General features: G+C 42.5%; 1 protein-coding gene across 1 annotated transcript in view; it reads left to right on the plus strand.

The window, feature by feature from the left end:
- Nucleotides 1-10769: 10769 nt before the first annotated feature.
- Nucleotides 10770-25158, plus strand: part of FGF16 (fibroblast growth factor 16) — a 76566-nt gene continuing 62177 nt past the window's right edge. The window contains exon 1 of the mRNA XM_068249648.1: nucleotides 10770-11420. Coding sequence (XP_068105749.1) covers nucleotides 11147-11420 — 274 coding nt within the window. The 5' untranslated portion in view covers nucleotides 10770-11146. The remainder of the gene's footprint in view (nucleotides 11421-25158) is intronic.

A 25158-nucleotide genomic window follows, 5' to 3' on the forward strand; every position in this document is an offset into this window, starting at 1 on the left:
CTCGCGCGGGGACTCTCACCGTTTTATTGCGCTAGCCAGATGTGGTTAGGTATTGCATGTGCGAACGCATAATTCCATACGCGTGCGCACCTGGAAAACGGCCCATGCATGTGTAAACGGAAGCTTCCGCAATTGTGCATGTGCAACGTGGGTTTGGTGCCCATTTTTAAATAGTGGAGCTATTTAAGGCCACCTCGTCCCACTGGCTGTGCTGTTTGTTCTGACAGCTTGGGCTAAGCCAGTGAGGCCAATCCTGTACCTGTTGTTCCTGCTATTGTTGTTTCCGGTATCGATCCAGCTTGTGACCCCGACCTCTCTATTTGCCACCTGTCCTGACCTTCGGTTATTGTTTCTCAACTACTCTTGTTTGCTGCTCGACCTGACTCCTGGCTTGTGACTCTGACTACGCTGTTTTCCGCCTGCCCCGACCTCGGCTTTGCTCCTCAACTAGGACTAACTCTTCAGCTCCTGAACGACTCTACATCGTGGTGTCACCTGTTCTCCTGACCTTGGTCACAGCTGGGGCAATCCCAGGGGTCGTGACCTGGTGGCTACCAGGCAGCAAAGCAGTCCCCTGCCCACCAGGGGTAGGGGCCCATCATCCCTTGTGGGGTGCTCTGGTGAAGACCCGTGGCCACTTTGACTGCATGCCCTGGGAGAGCCCACGCCTACCGCCTGTGACTGGGTCAACAGGGTCTGTCCGCATTAACTCATAACAGATGTAATGCTACTGGCAAAAGATTTTATCCCTGTTCATGTCCATTGCTGTATGAGCCAGCTCCTCCCCGTCCCACCTTGCAGAGTAAAGCAAGGAGCAGTGTAGTATTAACCTCTCCAGCATTGCACTGAGTCTCCTTTTCCAGCTGCCATCCTCCAGCTCCCAGTGCAGATAGGTAGGTACATTTGTATTGCTGGATGTCCTGTTTGTACAGTGTTTTGAACGTCTCATTTATCTATGCTGGCCACTATTTGTTTAGTACTAAGTACAGCGCTACCGAATATGTTAGTGCTATGTAAATAAAAAATAATAATAATTATAACTGCTCCCTGTCATGAGATAATGTTTGCTTATTCTATTTTGCTGCAGAAAAAAACAGGTCCAACATGAATGCAATGTACACCCCACAGCAGATAGTTTTTGGTGTTATAATTGAATCAAATTACTGATCTCCTTTCCAGTAGGCAGTTCCAGTAGTGTCTGCAAATACAGCTCCTGAAATGCAGATGCCTACAATCACAGGTTTTTGGCCTCTAAACCTAGCAGTAGGAATGGAACGGAATAATAATAAGAAGAAAAACAATCACTCCTACACACAAATTCATGCCAGGAGGATATTGCAGTGCATTATATGGTCAGCTCTAGAACAAAGCAGGTATGTCTCTGGATAATTCAGCTTGTTAAAGTACTTGAAATCTACATAACTGATGTGGTAAGGGGTGTGGTTTTCTTGTTACAGGATGTGAAGTTATACATTAAAGTGTAACTTAAGTTCCCAAACATACTAGCCCTCTAAAAAGACATTCCTGTGTTTAGTGTGAATATACAAATAAAGGTACTATTACTATAAGCTACAGCTTAAGGTACATAAACACACTAGTCTAGACTCGGCAGATACATGACCGACTGCATCTGACAAGAATCTAGCAAGTGTACAGCTGCCCAAAGCGTCACCAACAGATCCAGGGTGTAAAAATACCCCCAAAGCAAAATTCACCACCTGCATGTAGTGGCCAGTCATTCTGAATCCATCTGTAATCACCCCCACCCCGGCATGTAATGGGCAGCATTTACACCCTCGTCTACCTTGCAGAGTAGCATGGGGAGCGCTGTAATATTTCCCTTTTCCACACTTCACAGATTTCTCCTGGCAGACACTCGCTCTGTGCTGCTATCCTCCAACTCCCAGTCACGTGGCATGCATCGGGAGCCGTGGGATGGCAGCCGGGAGGAAGAGAAGACTCAAGACAGCATGGACCAGGTAAGTATTACCACATATAAGCAGGGCTGCTCAAATCCAGAACCGGGAGACATCCGGATAGTTGCTATCTGGATATATCCCAGTAAACCTGTGCGGGGTTGCCTGGGGGGGTCAACCTTACCTGTCTGACGTTTTCCTCGTCCATCCTTCGGCGCCTCCCAAGATGCGCTCCACACGCGTCACGTGATTACAAACACTTCCTCCTTCAACCCGGAAGGAGGAAGTGTTTGTAATCACGTGACCGCCGCTTGGACCGCATCGTGGGAGGCGCCGAGGGACGGACGAAGAAGACATCAGACAGGTAAGATTGGGCCCCCCGCACAGGTTTACTGGGATATATCCAGATAGAACTATCCGGATGTCTCCCGGTTCTGGATTTGAGCAGCCCTGCATATAAGTATATCTAATATAAGTAAGTATACCACATATAGGATTCCACAGGACTATGCCTGGAGGTATGCCGGTGCCAGGCCTCGAGCGGATTGCTCACTTGGTCTCACGAACAACTCAAATGTAAAGAAGAGGTGGCACACCACTGGCTGCAAAACATGCTTGCAGTGCGGCACAGAAACACTACATGTTACGGACTCACAGGTCGTCCTTCATTAGGTGCATAAAAGCAGATAAACAAACACATTACAAATATAAACTCTGAGGAGGGCTGCGCCACCAGAGCTGAACAATTTTGATCCACCTATCACATCATTAACCATTTGTGAGACAAACTCATATATAATCGATATCCCTTATAGATAATATACAAAATGATCAAACTACTGTCCATGGCACTCCCTTGGGCTATCATATAACAACATCAAATGACTGACCGTGATTCTGGGCACTCTTAGTCAGTCTACCCACAAAACGACTTGTAAGGATAAAAATGAGGTTATGATGACATGCAGTAACCCTTAATAAAAAGCATACATGTTTACCTTCAGCATAAAATTCCCATGTCACTATAGCATATTAGAGAAAACATCTGAGATTGTAAATATTACAGTGCTCCCTGCAGTACTCTGCAAGTAAAAAAACTGTTTAAAATAAAAACTCTTTTGGATGGGGGTATACGAATAAGAAAATACTGGTTCGTGGCACTCAGCATGGTTTAGCACTCGCTGCAACTTGTGATTAACTGATTGATTGATTTATTGATTGTTTTAGTTATTTATGTTTTACTTAGTTGCCCGCACAGGTGGGAAATATGAGATTTTGGCAACTAAATGTATAAGAATCTTTTTCTGTTTGCATTTTTGAACACTGGACTGTGAGCGTTTTATACCATTTGTTTTTACATTTCAGTTATTGACCTGAAGAGTCGGAGAAGACCCACAAAATGTGTTGTCTTTTAGTGTCCAATAAATGTATATTTTCTTATTTCATTTCTCATGAGGTAAGATTGTTTATTTTAAACTGTTTTTAAACATTTTATATTATTGGGGCACCTCCTCCACCAATCCCAACCATTGTTTTGCCCTTTGATAATACATCCAGTGGTTTTTGTTTTTACCTGGAGTGCGATCGACAATATTATAAAGAAAACCTTGACCTACCCACGTGGAGATGGAATTCTTCACATGCTCGTTACTGTGGTTGCCTTTAAAGGAAAACCGAGGTGACATGTGACATGATGAGATACACATGTGCATGTAGAGTGCCAAGCACACAAATAACTAAACTGTATTCCTTTTTTTCTTTCTCCGCCTGGAAAAGATAAACATCAGGTATGCAAGTGACAGTTTCTGTCCGGGTCGGGATCGGGTCAGACTATAGCCTACCCCTCACTGATAAGTAATTACAGCCATAAAACACTTTCCTGTCATTAAATGGCTTCTGAGAGCAGGAAAGAGATAACAAGGGTCAATAATTCATAGTTTTGAGCTCTGGCATACTTCAATGAAGGTGTCATTGAGCAGAGACAATGAAATAGTAAAAACTTAAAAACTAGATTTAAATATAAAATAAAACTTTGGGATATCTAAAAAAGTTATTTTTAGGAAAAGGAGGATAGATACAATTGTTTTTCTCATCAGGTTATTTTCACCTTGGATGTCCTTTAAGCAACCCTGTTGTGTAAGTAGCATTTATCTTACCAGTTATCCCATTGATTGAAGTACTACACTATATCGGCGCTCCTGGCGTTCTCTGTCTGTTTTTCCATTTTTTTTGAGTATCTACATGTCATTTTTATTTTATTCTATTTTTTTTTGCAAAGAGAAAATTAGAAAGGCTGCGCTCTTTAATCAAGCTAGACTTTACTCATCCTGGCTACAAACAGCAGCTAAGCTTCTTAAAGGGACACACTGTGCCCACTACAGCTGCAGCGGGTGCTAAAACTAAAGAAGTTCACAATACTAGAATTTTAAAGGATACCTCACCTTTCACTGTTAAGGAGAGACATCAATTCCACATATTGCAATACATGTTAGAAGGGATGCTGCGTGTTGACTACTCTCAGGCATACCTATGAAATAGCCACCAGGAGATTTGGGCGCAGGATAAAGCCGATATAGATCCCGGAGGCGTTAATTACTTTTCCCCCTCCAGGTGGCCGTGGATGGTGGGGAATGATGTAATTCGGCTTCCAGCTATTGCTGGCGGCCTAATTACAGTGTTTTAAAAGTAATTTGAGCTCCATCTTTTGATGGAGCCCAAGTTACTCACTGAGTGCCGCTATAACCTTAATTCCTATGGCCTATGGTGGAGTTGGCTGCGCCCAAATATCCTGCGCTGTTTTAACAGCGCTCGTGTCTCAGGACTCCACCCTAATCTAAGTTCAAAGTGACCCAAGGATTTAGGAACATGCAAGCAAATCGTCTTCTGGGAGCAGGCTGACCATAAATAGGGAAGGGTAGCAGTGTGGGCAGTGCCCCAGGTCCTCTTACTACCCGGCGACACTGCCCACAACTATCCCCCGACCCCCAGAAGGAAGTAAGCTTTCAAGCAATTTTTTGCTTGATAGCTACATGTCATTATAACGATATCTGTCTATCACTGGTAATATCATGCTTGCTTGTGGCTTACTATCGTAATTGTGGCACATGAATATAGTGCCTGCAGTATGCAATTTAGGTTCATGTACTTTTATATTATGCCCAGTATTTTTCCCTGCCACAATCTGCTGTGGCCACACCCTCTCTTCACGCTGCACATCTATCCTTTTTTGCCCAGGTGCTCCAGATGTTTGTAAGATCCTAGCAACAATCCTGGGGAGGTGAGTTAGGTTGCTTAGCCAGGGACACCAAACAGGCCAGAAATGACCCATTCTTCGCATTAAGCAATATTAAAATGCATTACCACGTGTGATGTAGTGCCCATACAATTGTCTATTCACACCTGTGTGTAAAAATGGATCCAGTTACCAAACCTGTCTGTCTATAGAGCCTTTCTGGTTAACGCATGTGAAAATGTGGACTATGCTATGACGTGCTGGTTAAGCAACACTAAGGGCGGGTTCGTACGGATAGCCCCATCTTCTGTCCCCAACGTTTACTGCCGGGATCTACCGCGTTGTGTATTAGATGAATGGGAGCGTTCATCTCACATTGTTTACCAACAATCGTCATAATTAAGTCAAGCACCGTGGTCAATCAAGATTTCCGAAACGCTACACACAGCTTTTGTGGTTACAGTGTCCTCCTAAGCAATGCCAATGACTTGCAGTATAGATGACTGCAAATTCACAAAAATGGAAATCACATGCAAATGATGTATGTGTGAAAGAGGCCTCGTGGGAACATGCCAAAATGAAATTCTCCGTTTTCCCATTTGAGGAGTCCCAAAAATAAAGATACTTGATGTGTGGAACAAAATAATTGCAAATACTTATTGTTTTAAGAAGGCTAATTTCTGTTTTGCATAGCGTTTTTAGTAAACGGGCTTTTTGGTCCTTTTTATACCCCTACACACTCCTAGGAGTTCTGGTTCACCATGAGCTTGCTGGGCAGTCTGTTACTTTTGATGTGTGAAACAACCAACATAGCACCTTAGGCAGAGGACACACTTGACTGGTTTCGTGTGCATTTTCTGCACAGAAAAACTAAGAACTGGTGTTAATCAATGGGCTAGTTCACACTAAATGTGTTTTTCACACAAAGAAAAAAACTGACATCCTGCAGGATAATTTTGCACATTTTGTTTGTTTTCTCTATCATTACATTTACCTGCGGTGAAAAGTGTGGGTTTTTCTACATACAAACATGGTGTGCTGAAAAAATGAAAGGACTGGTTCCCTCTATACGCGCTGCCTTGCGCATTTCGGCAGCCCGTATAGTGTGCGAAACACAAGAACGGTAGAAGTGCATAGACAGCACTTCTACCGTTCCCGTCATATGTGCTATCGCACTGCTGCATGCATTTTTTGAGAATCGCAGCGCTTACCCATTCACTGTAAAGAATGGGTTCAGCAGTACAGTGTATAGCAGCACAGATGGTGTGCGATCGTACGCGTTGCGTTCTGAACGTACGTCCCTCTGCGCTAATTGATATGCAGGAAGCCAATGACAAGAGTGTCCCCTGCCTTACACAACTAGACAAGCATGCTTAGATACAAATACAGGCTATATTCTTTCCATATATATCTAGCTGTGAAAGAGCTGTGTACTTCTACAAGTCTGTAGAAATCCCTAAGCGTGTGAATGGGTTCTTCTGGCCTGCAGACTCCTCCCTAGAGAGTGCAGTGCCAGCCCTGTAGTGTCAGCTCTGCATATGGGCTGACACCTGACAGCAAAGAGACCCCATGGAAGGATCATGATGAGGACGGAGCTCCAGTCAAAGTACAGCACATCCTGCTCCACTCCTGCAGGTGAAAACTACCAGCCTCGCTATATTCAACCAGTGAGCAACAGCGCCAGCTAGTGGAAACACCTGTTCTTTGCAATCGCACACCAATACTAATCTTTTTCAATTGCATTACAAAACCCACGCCGAAATCTAGCTGAGCAATTACTAACTGATGATAGCAGTTAAGATTCTCTCTAGAGGGTCTTGAAAAATCGTGAGTAGAACTGAATGTATGCCTGAAGAGAAGCACGTAGACCTTGCTGAACTTTACACAAGTTTCCAGTAATCCCTGAGATGTGGGAGAAAAAGTACAACTACAAATAGCTCCTGAACATGTAGTGGCCTCTTTTGAATCTCCCATGTATTTATTTTTGGGTGCACTTCTCGATGTGGCCAAAAGATAGATCCTTCTCAGATCATAATCATAATGAGTCCTATGGGAGAATAGCGCTATAGAAATGTTATTGTATTGTATTGTATATTGTATAATCTGATCAGAGAGCGATCAATCTGATTGAATCTTTCCATACATTGCACATGGATATTCAATAATAGCTTTCAGTGTGCAATCTATCAAAAATCTAATTGAGCAGTGCAACGCTACAGGCCGTTTATCTCCTGCCACACCTGACCTATTGATTGATCGATATCTTCTGTCTGGTACAATCAACAAATTTGATTATTTTAATTAATCTAATCATCAATCGGGCTGTCATCTTGGAGGATTGATTTCTAGCGGATTTAATCGAATTGGATGAACATCAATGGTAAAAATCTGTAAATGTATGGCCAACTTTAGGCTTAACCATACATGTATACATTTTTGTAGTTGTTTCACTAAGTTTTTTCGATCTAATAGGGATCTGTTGCCCCCCTCCCCAACATGCCTGATCGCTCATCCTTTGATTGATTGGAGACAGTGACTTCTCAGAACTGGTGGAAAATCTCTGGATTCGCCCAGGGTAGTGTAGGATAGGGCTTTGGAAGCAGTAGATTTGGGCGCATGAGACAAGTGGACAAAAAGGGCGCCCCATTCACTTCCATTATAAATATCGTTTAATGGGCGCTGAACAGGGAAAAAAAGGCGCCGGAGATTTTTAAGGATTTATAACGGCGCCCGGAGATTTTTAAGGATTTATAACTATGTTTGTGATGATTTAAGTTTACAAAATGAGCCCGTGACGAATAACGTTTATGAAGATACTAAATCACTATTTCTAAAACATTTCTAAAACATTATTATCCACCCAAAAAAATAATTTACATTTTTTTCTTGACATTTTTTATTTATTAATGTCTGTAAAACATTATTATCCATAGGGGGTTTTAGGTTTAGGCACCAACAGGGGGGTCTTAGGTTTAGGCACCAACTGGGGGGTCTTAGGTTTAGGCACCAACAGGGGGGTCTTAGGTTTAGGCACCAACTGGGGGGTCTTAGGCCACATACAGACATCAGACCATAGTCTTTGGAAAATGAAAGATCACAGACCAATCTTACCACCCTTCCTGTAGTATAAGAGCCATACTCTACACAGTCTATTCTATGGAGCTGAACTCCACATCAGAAAAAAATCATTGCAAGATGCTGCACACACAGATGCTGTACAGACACAAAAGATCACTATCTGCAAAAGATCTGTTCCTGCCAAAAATCCATTCCTGCAAATTGCAATGATAGTCTATGAGATCTGCAGATCATCATACACACATGATTTAACTGACATTCATCTGCAGATCAGATCCACCAGGGTGGATTTTCAGATCTGCAGATATGCAGATGAATGTCAGTTAAATCATGTGTGTATGATGATCTGCAGATCTCATAGACTATCATTGCAATTTGCAGGAATGGATTTTTGGCAGGAACAGATCTTTTGCAGATACTGATCTTTTGTGTCTGTACAGCATCTGTGTGTGCAGCATCTTGCAATGATTTTTTTCTGATGTGGAGTTCAGCTCCATAGAAAAGACTGTGTAGAGTATGGCTCTTATACTACAGGAAGGGTGGTAAGATTGGTCTGTGATCTTTCATTTTCCAAAGACTATGGTCTGATGTCTGTATGTGGCCTTAGGTTTAGGCACCAACTGGGGGGTCTTAGGTTTAGGCACCAACAGGGGGGTCTTAGGTTTAGGCACCAACAGGGGGGTCTTAGGTTTAGGCACCAACTGGGGGGTCTTAGGTTTAGGCACCAACTGGGGGGTCTTAGGTTTAGGCACCAACTGGGGGGGTCTTAGGTTTAGGCACCAACAGGGGGGTCTTAGGTTTAGGCACCAACAGGGGGTCTAGGGGTTAGGGATAGGTACAGGGAGGGTTTTTAATAAACGTAAATATAAGTTTCACTTTACAAACAGGGAAGATTAACGTTTTAAGAATTGCCGATCTCATACACATTATTTAGTGATTTATAAATTCTTAAAACACTATTTATAAACGAAATTCTACACAATATTTCTATAAACGATATTTTCCATTTATCGTTTATACCACGCGCCCTTTTTTCCCAACGCCCTTTTCGTACGTACGCAGTGTAGGATAGGGCTTTATAATACAAGTGGTACAAGGCTAGCAATTCAAGCCATGCTCAGACTTTTGCTTATCTATGGAGAAGACAAGGCAGCAGAAACGATTGATTTTTGAGAAGGGCGTCATTGATTGCTTGCAACACCAACCCATGCAGTATTTATACTTATTTATATGTTATATGTACTGTATACACTACTTGATGCAGCCAAAAGATAGACACTTAAGGTGGCCACTATCGATACAATTCAGCGAAAAATTGTTTACTAACGATGATTCGTATGAACAATCGAAAATGATCATTTGGGACCACTAACGGATGAAAATTTTCGAACCAATCCGATCAAATCAATGAAATCGATCCAACTTTCAGATCGATCCCATCAATCTGATTGGATTGGTTAGGAGATTTTCATCCATTAGTCATTCCAAACATCCATTTTCATTGTTTCATACAAATAATTGTTTGTAATCGACCATTCTGCAAATTGTATCGTTAGTGGTCACCTTTAAGATCATAATCTGATCAGAGAGGGATCTATCTGATCAAATCCTTCCATACACTTAATAGATTTTCAACAGATTTCAACATGAAATCTATTAAAAATCTATCAAACTGCAACTTTTCACTGTCCAATGCCATGTAAAGCTATTGGCCATCGATCTTCCACTGCTCTCGACCTGCCACCTGCTATCTTTCGTCCAGTACGATCAATCAATTTTGGCTGAAAATCGATCTCAAGATCAATCAGGCTGGCATGTGGCAATATCGATTTCTAACAGCATCACCTGGAAATCAATGGAAAAAAAATTGAAAAGTGTGTGGCCACCTTAAGTGACATGGTAGGACGCCAGCTGAGATTGATCAGCGTTACTTGGGATCCGTCACCCCTATTATCTGTCTGTCCCCAAGATCAGACCGTGTCTCTTTCTTCAATTCCTGGAAACAGCTGCAGCCCCAGCCACAGTATTACAAATGATCTGGGGGGGAAACACCTGTTCTCAACATGAAAAAGGTGGACAGACTTCAAACTGTCTCACATATATCCCCCTCTCCAGTGGCTTGTAAAATCAAGTCATAAACGCTGCAGTATCATTTTTCAAAAGATCACTTTCCCTATTGGCATACTGTGAAGTCGTGTCCTGCTCATGCGAGTGGCTTTTTTTTCCTTCCCTGTGGCTGCGTGCAGCGGTGCTCAGAGCACATCCCAGCAGTCACTTGTGTTTAGTTTGTCTGGACTTGGCTGCACTTTATCTCCTGCCCAGCAGTGAGTGACTGACACCTAGAGATGTGCTGGGATCATCCAGCATGCCGCTCCTACACACAGGATTTCCAATGTGCTTTCTTATAAGCTCTTTGCCAAAAACTGTTCTGCCTCACTGCCATGTGCAGATTTTTCCCTTTTTACAATAAGAGGAGGCAGTGCAACATTTTTTCTCTCTCTCTCTCTCCAAAAGAACTAAATGGATCAGAGAGAGGAAAAAAGCTTTAGCCAGGGGGAATAATAATGAGGTGTGGCTTGTATTTAAATATCCAGTAAGTCAATGTTAAGGGGAGTGTGTTATGTATATAAAGTGGAGTTTTTCATCTCTTAGCTAGACAGACCCAGCTATGAAAAGCAAGTGGAGATTAATGAAGAGGCGCAAGTTTGCAATTCCCCATGAGAACCAGGTCACCCGTGGACAGGACGGACGGCACAGAGGGGCTGCTGCTGGAACAGACAGGCATTGACAAGTTGATGGACATCAACAGCAAACTGATTATCTAATTGCTTTACACAAGTGACAAACTGCAGATCATCGCTTCTCCCCGCAGATCTGAGGCTTCCTGACGCACTGCGCGCATCCCTGCCAGTCTCCGGCCATGGCTGAAGTTGGTGGTTACTTGGCATCCTTGGATATAGATTTGCATGGATTTTCTTCATCTCTTGGGAATGTCCCTTTAGCTGACTCTCCCGGCTTTCTGAATGAGAGACTGGGTCAGATAGAGGGGAGGCTGCAGCGGGGCTCTCCCACTGACTTCGCCCACCTGAAGGGCATACTGAGGAGGAGGCAACTCTACTGCAGGACTGGCTTTCACCTGGAAATCTTCCCTAACGGCACAGTGCATGGCACAAGGCAGGACCACAGCAGATTTGGTAAGGATTTTTCTACCTTTCTGACACCTGGGATGGGGCTCTGCAGATGAGACACTCCACTTGACTGGAAGTTCTCAGTGGCTGATATGTTTGTACATCTTATGGTAACTCCATGGTAATATGTATCCCTTTCCTGCTGTGTTTTGCATGCTCAGTGACAGATGTTTGTTCCTGGAATTAGTGACTGGTTTTAATTGTCTGACAGGGTAGCCTCATAGTTTTGGGGTTTTTTGGACTCCCCACTGTGCTGTGATTATGATCCTGCTCCAGTAATCAGGTGTCCACTAATTATACCATCTTGATTGTACAATCTTACCACTTCTATGTAATATGAGGAACTACCTCGTATCCATTCAAAGTATAATCTCTCAGTTTACTCTTCTCCTACATAGATTGTACAATCAAGATTCTATCATTGGTGGACACCTTTACACTAGTGGTGTCCACCAATGCTTGAAACAGCATTGTAAAGTTGTGAAATGCTGCCACAATGAACACATCTTCTCCTCTCTAAATCATATTTATCACTATTATTTATTTTAGTGTAATTTCTGTTACATAACACACTTGGGGCTCGATTTACAAAACGGTGCTAACTTTAGCACTGGCCCTTAGCACGTCTAAACTCGGTTTAAATGTGAGAAGTAGTGATCGTGCGCAAAGTACCGCGCACAAAGTTTTGCGCGCGCACTGCACAGAGTGTAGGGCGCTCCGCGCGAAGTGCCCACTAAAGCCTATGGGACTTAGCGCACGCATAGGACTTTGCGCGCGCAAAATTTTGCGCGTGGTACTTAGCGCGCGATCTGATTGAGAAAACCGGTGTTAACCTACTTAGCACCCTGGTTAGCATGCCTAAAGACTTTAGGCGTGCTAAGTAGGTTAGCACCGCATAGTAAATCAAGCCCTTGGAGGAATTGTAGTTATAAGGTTCTTTCTGATTGTTACCATTTTACACTTGCTATCATTTATCTGCACAGATAGTTGTGGCCAGCTGCCTGAGCTCTGGGTTGGTAACACACTGTCCAGGTCCATTCATTTGCTAGCATCTCTTTTTATTGCTATAGAGTAACTGAAGGCATGTGCAAATTCATTTTCCCTACAGCAAGTTTGTTTCCAAGTTTTGCTTGTGAAATACTCCAGATTTGTATAGTGGTGTTTGTGTACAGTGATTTCAAAGTTCAGTAGAGTAGCAGCCAATTAGCATTTATCAGTCAGTACGTTTAAAAAAATAAAAATAAACATTGATTGGCACTGCTTATTTTAAGTCAAGTCATTTTTCCTTCATTTTTAAATGCCAATAAGTAAGAGAGAACTTGTGTATAATGCTGTAGGTTCAAAGTGTCTGATTGTCTGTGCTTTCTATGAAAAATGACTGTAAGCACAAACATTAACTGTGAAAGTCGTTAAAAAGTACTCTCTTGTGATGCTTGGGCTGGGAGGAATGATTTGAGCTTGCACATATTTATAGTGAAATGGTTGGGAACTCCTGGCGTTTTCCAGGAAAATGTTGATTCATGCCTGTTTTTTTTTTTCTTTTTCTTTTGTTTGTAATAAGCTGACATCAAATTGTTAGGGCCAGCAAGTCTCCCATGTTTCAGAAGAAAATTACCATCGTTTCATTGTAGTGTTAGTGCAGGGTTCACGCTCAGACATGCACCTGTAACTTCAGCATGCTTTTATATCAGTAAATCAATACCCTTTTTCATTTATTTAATAGCTTTTATGCTTTTCTGTGAGGAATTAACCTCATCTGTGCCAGCGTTTAGACAAATAACATAATGCGGCTCGATCAGGTTACCTTTCAAGAAGAGGTGTAATCCTTTCATCATGACCCTGACTAACAAGTATAAAATGTCTCGCTGCTGTACTGCCTGGGCGCTTTTCCCTTCATGTTGCCTGAACTGAGTTATTGATGGCTTCATGGGCTATCTGTCAGTCTAGCAGACTTCAGTCTCTAGTATTACGCTTCTATTAGCACCACTCCATACACTGATCATATCACATGTGAACCTTAAGGAGGGAATCACTAAACATAGAGCTGCAGGTGCTTGGCTACATCTCTGGAAAGCACTGTCTTAGGCTGGCACACACTTTCAATTATGATTGGCCAATCACTGACCACTTTTACCACCTCCATGTAGCATGGTGGTTAACAGATATTGAATTCTATGAGCAGATGGTGTAGGTAAACCCTCATACTACTTGGAGGTGGTAAAATTGGTCAAGTGATTGGCTATTCCTAATTGAAAGTGTGTACCAGGCTTAAAGCTGGGTACACACGTCAGATAAAAATCTTTGCAAACTGTGGAATCAATCTGCCACATAGGTTCGTCAGGAAGGTGTGAATGACGGTGTACACATACAAATGATTATTGTTTTAAGCCAAAGACCACAGACATTATCTTTAAATGTGTGTGTGTGCAGCCAGTTGAGAAAGTTCAAATTCCTCCACGAGTGCGCCAGTTGCTGAGAAGATCTGCAAGATCTGGTACACACCTCCTGTAACGAACGATGATCGGCAGAAAATATCACCCAGGAGGGATTTGAAAGATTGAAAGTCAAATAACTTTTGTCGCTATCTTTGGATGTTTTTTTATAACAATTATCGGCAGCTTGATAGTTGATTGTTCAGTCTCACTCAGAATTAATCTGCTGCATATGATTGGCAGGAAGGTTTGAACAACAGATCGTTCTAACAATGTTGTACACATGCAAGCAATCAGTTCACGCAAAAGACCCAAGAAATGCTTTTGTAGTCCATTTACTTCTTCTTCACGCTGGCGCTGTTCTCACACAGGTGAAACATCTAACAATCTCATGCACACCTTGTAACAAGGAGTATTGTCAGCAGAACAAATCCATCTGGATGGATTTGAGGAATTGAGAGACAAATATCTTTCATCACTCTCTTTGGAGGTCTTTTATTAACTTTTGTACAATTATCTGCATTCGGTCGTTGATCGTTAATTTTCCAAAGACTTTTATCTCACGCATGTGCACGGTTTGTAGAGGGAGCACAGCTATAGTCATTTCAGAGAATACAAAGAAGGGGACACCGAGAGCCCACTATAATGTAGTAAGTACTGGTAAAAAAATGAATAGTGTAGAGTAAGTAATACTACTCACAAACCAGGGTTACCGATAGGCAACCACTGTGGATGCAGGTGGGGAGATTAGACCTGTCCCTACTCAGGATTAAGAAGTCGCTTTCCGTAGGTCAGAAGGAAAAAGGGAGGTAACACCCCTCCACCAAGGATGGACTCTGGTATCGTATGAAGTAAAGAGATGCGCCAAGTTAATAAAAATCGCTAAAATTGTTAAAAATTGCTGAGGAGGCAGTGGTGGACTTACCTCCTTAAAGTAGACACAAAAACTGTCCAATTCAAAATGATTGAAATGTATTGATCTACTCCAAAGACAGTGCAATAAATGTCTGTGATTTTGAATTGAACAGTTTTTGTGTCTACGTTAAGGAGCTGAGTCCACCACTGCCTCCTCAGCAATTTTTAACAATTTTAGCGATTTTTATTCTCTTGGCGCCTCTGTTTACATCATACGATAGTCATTTCAGAAGTGTGGATTGGAACACAGCATTGGTTTTACGAGAAAAATAGATAGCTGAAGTGATGATTTGTTGATAAATACAAAAATACTGCTGAAAAAAAGGTAAACCACATAATATATGAGACACTGAAGTAAACCTGTCTCTTGTGTACAGCCGCAGACTGCAGTTGCTCCTATTATGCTTTGTGATTTATGACCAATGTGCTGTTTTCCTGGCCATGAAGGAGTGAACATGAATGGAAGGTGTGCCCCCATTGCCTTGGATTTGCAGTGACCCTCTCCCATGCTCCATGGTCTGCGTCCCACCCAAGAGGAAACAGGTGTCCTTCCTCTAGATGTCTGCTCTCTCCTCCATGCCTTGCAAGCCTTGTCTGGGAGCCCAGGGGTTAACCCCTTCTCTGCCAACCTGCATACCAACCCACAAACACAGCTGCCAGTGCCACATACAAAACTAATTACACCATTAATATAAATCATCTCCTCTTTCCAGTTTCCGCTTGGGTAGAACTGAAATGTTAAACAAATGTGCTCATTTTCAAGAAATGTCAGCCTTTTTTTCCAACTTCCCTTTTTTTGTGCAGGTGCACTAAAAGAACGAAAAACATTTGGAAGAATGTCTGGCATCAATGCCCTGGACTCATCCCAGGATCTGCCCTCCCGGATTCCTTCCCCAGTTTGGGAACTAGTGTTATCTATGATATAGATAGATAGATAGATAGGTAGGTAGGTAGGTAGGTAGGTAGATAGATACTGTAGATAGATAGATACACTACTCGGAACTATTGAGGGCGTGACATGAGGTATCAATCATTCATTGATCAATACTAATCAACCGCGAAGGACTAGTTCAGACTGTAAAGCTGGCCATACACTGGCCCGATTTGCCGCCGTTTCGACAGCAGATTCGATCACTGGGATCGAATCTGCTGCCAATCGTTCGCGCTACACGCCGAATTTCGATCCATTTCATCCGATCCCGTCGATCGCTCCGTGCGGAAAATTACCGTCGATCGCCCGCGGGTAGGGAGCGCGCCGCTAGCGGCGTTCGAGTACCCGACGACCGACGCAATAGAGCCTCATACATTACCTGCTCCGCCGGCACGACTACCCCCCGTCACCGCTGCTCCGTTTCCGCGCTGGTCTCCGGCATGCTTCAGTTCCTCCTGCCCGGCAGGAAGTTTAAACAGTAGAGGGCGCTCTACTGTTTAAACTTCCTGCCGGGCAGGAAGAAGTAAAGCATGCTGGACCTGGAGACCAGAGCGGAGAAGACAGCGGAGACCTGGGGACTGGAGTCGCGCCGGCGGAGCAGGTAATGTATGCGGGCATGTGGGCTGGGGGAGCGGCGGCAGCACCACCACAACAGATTGTGAACGGTTTCAGGCTGAAATCAGTTCACAATCTGTTTGCAGTAAAGGTGGCCATACGATCCCTCTCTGATCAGATTCGATCAGAGAGGGATCTATCTGTTGGTCCAATCTGATAGCAAATCGACCAGTGTATGGCTACCTTAAGTGATTCCTGCCTGGTATTCCTGAATTGTATTTATTGCTAGGACAAAGTAATCAAACCAAATCAGAAATAGCTTTATTGACATGAACAAGATGAAGATGCATACAGACATTGCCAAAGCAGATCTCTACTGTTCTCATTCAGGCCTATGCACAATGCTAGCCTAGCGCTGGCTAGCTTTTTTTTTAAATTCTTGCTACAGATAGTTTTGGTAGCCCTCACTAGTGATTTTACTTCAATGGGAAATGTCTGCCAGCACCAGTGAAATCACTATCCAGTCCTAGTCAATGCTTCTTAGAACCAGCCAGCACACGATAAACTCACCAATGAGTGCCTGCCAAGAGCAGCAGTCAGCACTTAGTACATGCCAGCTAGCGCCAGCTTAATGCACCAGTCGTTACCAAGCAACGCCTGGAAAAGCACCAGTCACTGCTATCTTTTATCACTACTTCCAGTGTGAATGGGCCCTAAGGCTCCTTTGCCACTAGCTGCTGTGCCGTCCGTTCTGACAAGCAAAGCAACATGCAAGGTAACATGAAAGTATATTGACTTTCATGTTACCGTTCACATTAGTTAAAGCGTTCCAGAGCGATACGTTGTAACGCCTCCGGGAACATTTAGTCTGCTTTCACAGTAGGACTTTGTGTTTGATGCGACGTTAAGGTCGTACAACGCGGCCCTAACGCAACGCATATACACTTTCACAGTGCGATGTTAAAGTCGCACGTTAGAAAATGTACTGTATTTACTATTGAACGAAAACGGCGCATGCTGAACATTTTAAAAAAGAAAAAAAAATTACTGAGCATGTGCAACACAAGTAACGCAGCATATTCATTGCTAAACGCACAGCATGCAGCACTTTCTAATAGCGCTACACGTTACACATTAAAGTGAACCTCCGGACTAAAAATCTACTCAGCAGAACTGAAAAGGCTTGGTGTTTCTTTAACAGTTTAACAGCATCAGAACTTTGTTTTTATTTTATTTTTAGATGAATTTTTAACTAAGCTCCGCCCATCAAAGAAAACTGCCCGGGCTTTTTTTCCCTGATGCTGTGCAACGCATGATGGGATTTCCTATGTTGTTATTCATGTTGCTTAGCAACTGGGAGGGGTGATCAGCACTCAGGACAGTTGGAACTGTGTTTAATGCTCCCTGTCACCTCCTTTCAACCAAAAAGATGGCTGCCCTCATGAAATCAAACATTTGCCTGTTCTTTTAAAACAGGGTGGGTAAGATATTATATTACCTATCTATTTTAATTAACATAACTAATGTAACTAAGTGACAGTATGTTTGTTTAGGCTGAAGTTCCTCTTTAACGCAACGTGTGCACTGTGAATGTCGCACAGACTTAGTATTGCTGTGCGTTACTCTGCGTTATAATATTTTATAATGTGCGACTTTAACGTCGCACTGTGAAAGAGGCCTTAATTGCACGACGCAAGCGGTTTTCAGGGCAGGTGAATTAGAACTAGTGCCGCTGATACACATCGAAGAGCAACTTCCCATCGTCAATCGTCATGCCGTGTGTCGTAACGCGTGAACGAAATCAGGTTTGTGCACGCTTTAGCTAGTGGGAAAGGGCCCTAAGGAAGATTTTATCTCCTCTTGTATACTATGTTAATAGTGTGTAGTCAGAAATTCTTCCCTCCCCCACCACTGTGATCTCATAATCTGCAGTTTAACCTCTTATAAATTAACTGAAAAATGAGAAGGAAGTTGAATATAATAGTATATTATAGTGAAAGCTGAACTTGAATTCACAGCTTTACAAATTGGGCTACAAGTGAAGAACAGCCTTACAACCTGGTACAAACATCTGATTTTAATTGATCAATCACAGGCCAATTTTACCACCTCCATGTGTAATGTGGGAAAAAAATGTTTTAAGTACTATGAACAGATTGTGTAGATAAGCTCTCATACATGGAAGAGCCTGCTTTTTTTTAGTATCTACTACACCCTGTGGGGGGGAAAAAATCTCTATTTACTGCATCCCATTCCCAATAGTGTATCCAGAAAGGCATGTTTAAATTACCTCTCCCACCGCCACCAGCAATGTACAGTAAGTGGCCTAGCCCAGAGCCAGGCTCAGCTCTCCACACATGCCTTTTACTGGAGCTTGCTAGAGCTGCATTTCTGCATACAGCCATTTATTCATATTTCTGGCAACAGGAGGCGTGGCCTAATGACATCGTGGCCATACTTCCTGTACAGTCAGAGAACCCAGAAGAAGCATGCACAGAGAATGATGTCTGGTGATGTCTGGGAGGAGTAACCTACATCATTGGTGGGCTGTGGGAATCATAATGTATACTGTCTTTTATGGGTACGCTGTAGTGAGGCTGACATCTAGTGATTATTTACCTAAAGGGTAAAAATCATTGTTTTACAGGAGAAATTAGAAAACATAATGATCCAGCAGTCCTGGCCTGGATCTATTAAAATGTATCTCTTATTGGTTGGTACAACTATAGTCATAGCAGACCACAGAATGGATTGCTGAAAGGTTGGTAAAATAAGTCAAGGCTGGATTCCCAGTGTCAGTTGCATAACGCATGCATTATAATGAGCATGAACTGCAATGGAGGCTGGACATAGAAAACTGAAACTGATAGATCAATTTATAATTCATATTATGAAATGCTCTATTCATTCTGACTCAAAAAGGTTTCCAGAAGCCACTAGATGAGCTCTATTGAATCAGTTCATCATTTTCACTGCTATGCAACCATGAACCTCGTTCATACCATACATGTTGCTGTGCACATTTCACCATTGTGCATACTGTGCAATACACAAGGACTTCAGAAGTTCAAAGACTTCACAGTCTGACTTTTCCACTTATGTGCTGTCCCATTCAGTGTCAGCGAGTGGGATCAGCACAGCAACAGATGCAGCACAGGTGCTAGCCATGCATTACTAGATGACCTGAGACTGGGTTCACAGTGGTCAGTTGCATAACGCATGTTAGAATGCCCGTGAACTGCAAGGAGGCCTGGACATAGACTTCAATACAAAGCTTGCATGCAGTACGCTAGGATAATGCGATCCGGTACAACACAGTACTGTGAATAGGCCGATAGAATTGTATGGGCGGTGAGTTGACATGCAAAATTATTCTACTATGCAACTGAGCACTGTCAACTAGCCCTCAAGTATAGAAAGCTCAAAAATTGGTTGCAATCCCATAGATACAAAAAAACACCATGTGAGGGGAAGTCATTCTACCAACCATTTCACCAATCAGTGGTGGCATCTACATACAACATACAACAGGAAGTAGGAAATACCCTTTGGCTACAGTAAGTGAAATCGAGACACAAGCACGGGTATCATGCTTTAGACAAAATCAATTTAATTTGCAGGATTTACTGTATGTTTTCCACCCCCATAATGTCATCTAGACTGTATTTGTTAGGGTATGCTGTGGCAATTCTGGTTTATTTTACTCTGGTTTGAAGTTGTTATGGGCACAGAGCTCTATGTGGTTGAATTGCAAACATAGCATTGATGTCTGCCAAACGATACTTACTTCTATGTTAGATGTTAGTTCTGTTTGTGCTATACACAGGATACTTAACATGATGTTCTGCTTTACGAGTCAATAAACATTCACTGTTTTTTACTGCATTGTTTGCTAAATTACGTAGCAATTGTGCAATAATTGGTCTTTATTTTGAAAATATAGGAGGGCACCTTCTGTAGTTGCTCCACATTCAGTACGTGTGTGCTCCTTAGCACGTTACATTTTTACATTATGAAGTACCCAGAGACACAAGGCAGCACTCTACAGAACCATGCAGTTGGATTAAGCATTCATCTTGCATCTGTTCAACCTTGTGTGCTGTGTTAAGTCTAGCCCTCACCAGCTGGTGGACACCTAAAAGCGTTAGCATAATCGCAAACGCCCAGCGCTTTTATAAGTGATTTTTCTGTGTGATTCTAGCCATGTGCCTAGCACTTTTCTACTTATACCTAGCGATATTTGGAGCGTTTTGGTGTAGCAATTCTTGTTTTAGGTACAGTAAAGCTGCAAGTGTATAGGTTTTGTTAAAAAAAAAAAACGCTTGAAAAATTGCTCTGTTCTAGAGCCTTTCAGAGTGATTTTCCACTTTCTTATACTTAAAGGGAACCTTAACTGGCGGGGAAAAAAAATTCACTTACCTGGGGGCTTTCCCAAGCCTCCTGCAGCCGTCCTGTGCCCGCGCCGGTCCTTCGGTGCCCTCTGGTCTCCCTCCGCGGCTAAGTTTCGTTTTCGGACGACTGCCAGTCGTCCTCGGGCAAAGCGTCCTCTTCTTCCGCATTCCTCGTCGTAAAGAGCCGTAAAGCGCGTCCGCATGACGCCAAACGCAGTAGTAGTGCAAGGGCTGGTTCACATTAGACAAAAAAAGTCCAACTCAAAGAACAGACCACAGCGAATAGGTCACAGATCCTATTAAACATAGGAGTTGTTGCAGAGCCGGAACATAAACTTAGACATGTGCAACTTTTAGCAATGCCATTATTATATGCTCTGTGGGTCTCCTGTTCTGTGGAGAGTGACAGCTACCATGTCTGAACCTAGCCTAAAATGGTGAACTGGTGGGAAAAACATGTAAAACCACAGTGTTATAATACAGAAAAGTTTGAAAATAACCATGGAGAATGATTGTTTCTTTTCTATGTGTTAGTTTTAAGATGCACTAGAATTTGTGAAATTGGCAAGCTCATGTCTGGTGACCAAGGGCCTGATTCACATGCTCCGGCGGCAATATTGCAGTGCATAGGCAGTGCTTTGCTTTGAAAAGTAATTTTGTTGTGTTGCACAATGACAACAAAGTGCTGGAAATGAATTGAATTTGCTGGCGTTAGTGCCAGTAAAAATGTTGTGCACTGCCTGTACATGGCACTATTGCCAGATCTAGGTGAATCAGGCCCAACAGAGCCTGTTTTTTAATGTTGAAATATCACTGTCATTGAGATTTATTATAAACGTATGGTAAAGCAATCCATTGCAAAATTACTTATATATTAAAAATACTGATTGTGTTTTACCATAACTTACATTCATCTCCCTAAAAATAGAATATGGTCCAGCCTATGCATGCTTCCATGCATGTACATGCAAAGTGCAGTATACTGTCCAGCCTATGCATGCTTCTGTGCATGTACATGCACAGTGCAGTATATTGTTGAGCCTATGCATGCTTCCATGCATGTACATGCACAGTGCAGTATATTGTTGAGCCTATGCATGCTTCCATGCATGTACATGCACAGTGCAGTATACTGTCCAGGCTAAGCATGCTTCTGTGCATGTACATGCACAGTACAGTATACTGTCCAGCCTATATGCATACTTCCGTGCATGTACATGCACAGTGCAGTATATTGTCCAGCCTATGCATGCTTCCATGCATTTACATGCACAGTGCAGTATATTGTCCAGCCTATGCATGCTTCTGTGCATATACATGCACAGTGCAGTATATTGTCCAGCCTATGCATGCTTCCATGCGTGTATATGCACAGTGCGGTATACTGTCCAGCCTATGCATGCTTCTGTGCATGTACATGCACAGTGCAGTATATTGTCCAGCCTATGCATGCTTCCATGCGTGTATATGCACAGTGCGGTATACTGTCCAGCCTATGCATGCTTCTGTGCATGTACATGCACAGTGCAGTATATTGTCCAGCCTATGCATGCTTCCATGCGTGTATATGCACAGTGCAGTATACTGTCCATCCTATGCATGCTTCTGTGCATGTACATGCACAGTGCAGTATATTGTCCAGCCTGCGTATATCAAAAAAGGGCGCCTGAAAAAAAAAAGGGCGCGGGGTGTAGCCGAAATTATAAGTTTGAATGCAAAACCGTATTTTTCGTTTAAGAGGTTATAAACGATAATTTAGTGCTAAATACGTTAAATAAACGGAAATGAAATGGCAAAATACCGTCTATAACAGTAAACGAATTCTGAAATGAAACGTCAAATAGCGTCTATAGCAAAAACGATATTTACACTTGTATTAAGCATAGTACTAGAATAGTAGGTTTTACAGGTATTTTACTACAATTATACCTAACTTTAGGGTCACAGATATCTCTCCTTATCCCTATCCCTCACACCTAGACTCCCCTTTGTGTAAATACACATAATGTAATAAATTGTATATATTACATATATTGTACTATAACTATACCTAACCTTACTCTCATACAGAGCCCTCCCTGTACCTATCCCTAACCCCTAGACCCCCCTGGTGGTGCCTAAACCTATGACTCCCCTGGTGGTGCCTAAACCTAAGACCCCCCTGGTGGTGCCTAAACCTAAGACATCCCTGGTGGTGCCTAAACCTAAGACCCCCTGTTGGTGCCTCAACCTAAGACCCCCCCTGGTGGTGCCTAAACCTAAGACCCCCCTGTTGGTGCCTAAACCTAAGACTCCCCTGGTGGTGCCTAAACCTAAGACCCCCCTGTTGGTGCCTAAACCTAAGACTCCCCTTCTGGTGCCTAAACCTAAAAACCCCCTGGTGGTGCTTAAACCTAAGACCCCCTGGTGGTGCCTAAACCTAAGACTCCCCTGGTGGTGCCTAAAACTAACCACCCCCCTGGTGGTGTATATTGCACTGTATGTATACATAACCCTCCCTGTACCTATCCCTAACCCCTAGACCCCCCTGGTGGTGCCTAAACCTAAGACCCCCCTGGTGGTGCCTAAACCTAAGACTCCCCTGGTGGTGCCTAAACCTAAGACCCCCCTTCTGGTGCCTAAACCTAAGACCCCCCTGGTGGTACCTAAAACTAACCACCACCCTGGTCCTAACCCTCCCTGTACCTACCCCTAACCCCTAGACCCCCTAGTAATGCCTAAACCTAACCATCCCCACTGCACAAAACACGCTAAACACAATAATATATTTAATCCTTAAAATACTTCACTCCAAATAACATGAATAAAATAATTTATATATTTGTAATAGAATAACTAGCCTTAAAGGATACCCCAACTGAAATGTGACATAATGAGATAGACATGTGTATGTACAGTGGACAGCACATAGATAACTATGCTGTGTTCCTTTTTTTCTTTCTCTGCCTGAAAGAGTTAAATATCAGGTATGTAAGTGGCTGACTCAGTCCTGACTCAGACAGGAAGTGACTACAGTGTGACCCTCACTGATAAGAAATTCCCCTTTTTTACCTCTTACTTGCTCTCAGAAGCCATTTTCTGCTAGGAAAGTGTTTTATAGTTGGAATTTCTTATCAGTGAGGGTCACACTGTAGTCACTTCCTGTCTGAGTCAGGACTGAGTCAGCCACTTACATACCTGATATTTAACTCTTTCAGGCAGAGAAAGAAAAAAAGGAACACAGCATAGTTATCTATGTGCTGTCCATCTTTAAAATCACGTAGAAATCTTAAAATAACAGTAATTTGTAATAGAATAACTAGCCTTAAAATCACGTAGAAATCTTAAAATAACAGTAATATTTAAAGCGATATTTTAGTAACTATAATCAACGCATTAGAAGTGTAAAAACAAAGTTAATACCATAAGCGATGTATTTCTAATACAATCAGCTTTAGAAACGTTATTTAAGCATTATACATATGAAAACGAATTTTAAATGATAAAAGAAGTGTAAACGAAATTTTAGTTGTTATAGTTTTATAAGCGCATTTTTAAAACGAAAAAACTAGTTAAAACCCATATAAGCGAAATTTACAAACGAAAAAATAAGTATAATACAAAGTCTAAACGAACTTGTAAACGATATTTGTTATAAACTTTATCCTGTAAACGAAAACCTTTGTTAACACGATCCCTGTAACCGCTATTTCTCGTGCGCCCTTTTTTCCTGTCGGGCGCCGAATAGCCGATATTTTGCATTGCAGTCTATGGCGGCGCCCTTTTTGTCCACTATCCCTGTGCGCCCTTTTTTACTAGTTCCGTCCAGCCTATGCATGCTTCCCTGCATGTACATGCACAGTGCAGTATACTGTCCAGTCTATGCATGCTAATGTACACAACTTAAGCCTGGTACGCACTTTAAATCTTGTTTGACGAATCACTGACCAATTTTACCACCTCTATGTAGTATGAGAGCTTTCCTACACAATGGTCTTGATTCATAAAGCATTACCACATTCGGTAATGCAGAAAACAGCTGACTTTACCGTGCACTTAGGAAAATCTCAATTCATAAAAGCTGTTACTGCATGAAAAGCTGAAATTACCGAGCAGCAAGGTAAATTACCGACTTGTGCAGTAAATACCTGTACAGATGTCAGCAAATGTCAGTAAATGTCAATTCATAAAGACTACAACATGTGGTAAAACCCCAAAAAATTACCGGCACCACTGGTGTGGCAAAATCAGTGCAGAGACTGTGCGAGTGGGAAACTAGCCATGACTCACATAAGCAGAGAGGGATAAGCTATTACTGACAGGAGCAGAGCCAATAGAAACAGTCCCTGTCTCCCGCAAGTCCAGCTGACTGACAGGGGCTTTGATACGGGGGGCATGTTGCTATTTTAATTTTGTGGTGATTGTGTATTATTATAGCACTATGTAACATATGTATAGCACCTTCTGAAGAAGCGTTTTTGGTGAAATGTGATGTCATTAGGTTCTTTATGTACAGCACTATGCACAAATTCTAGCACCTT

This window comes from Hyperolius riggenbachi, chromosome 8 (assembly GCF_040937935.1).
Source record: "Hyperolius riggenbachi isolate aHypRig1 chromosome 8, aHypRig1.pri, whole genome shotgun sequence".
NCBI lineage: Eukaryota > Metazoa > Chordata > Amphibia > Anura > Hyperoliidae > Hyperolius > Hyperolius riggenbachi.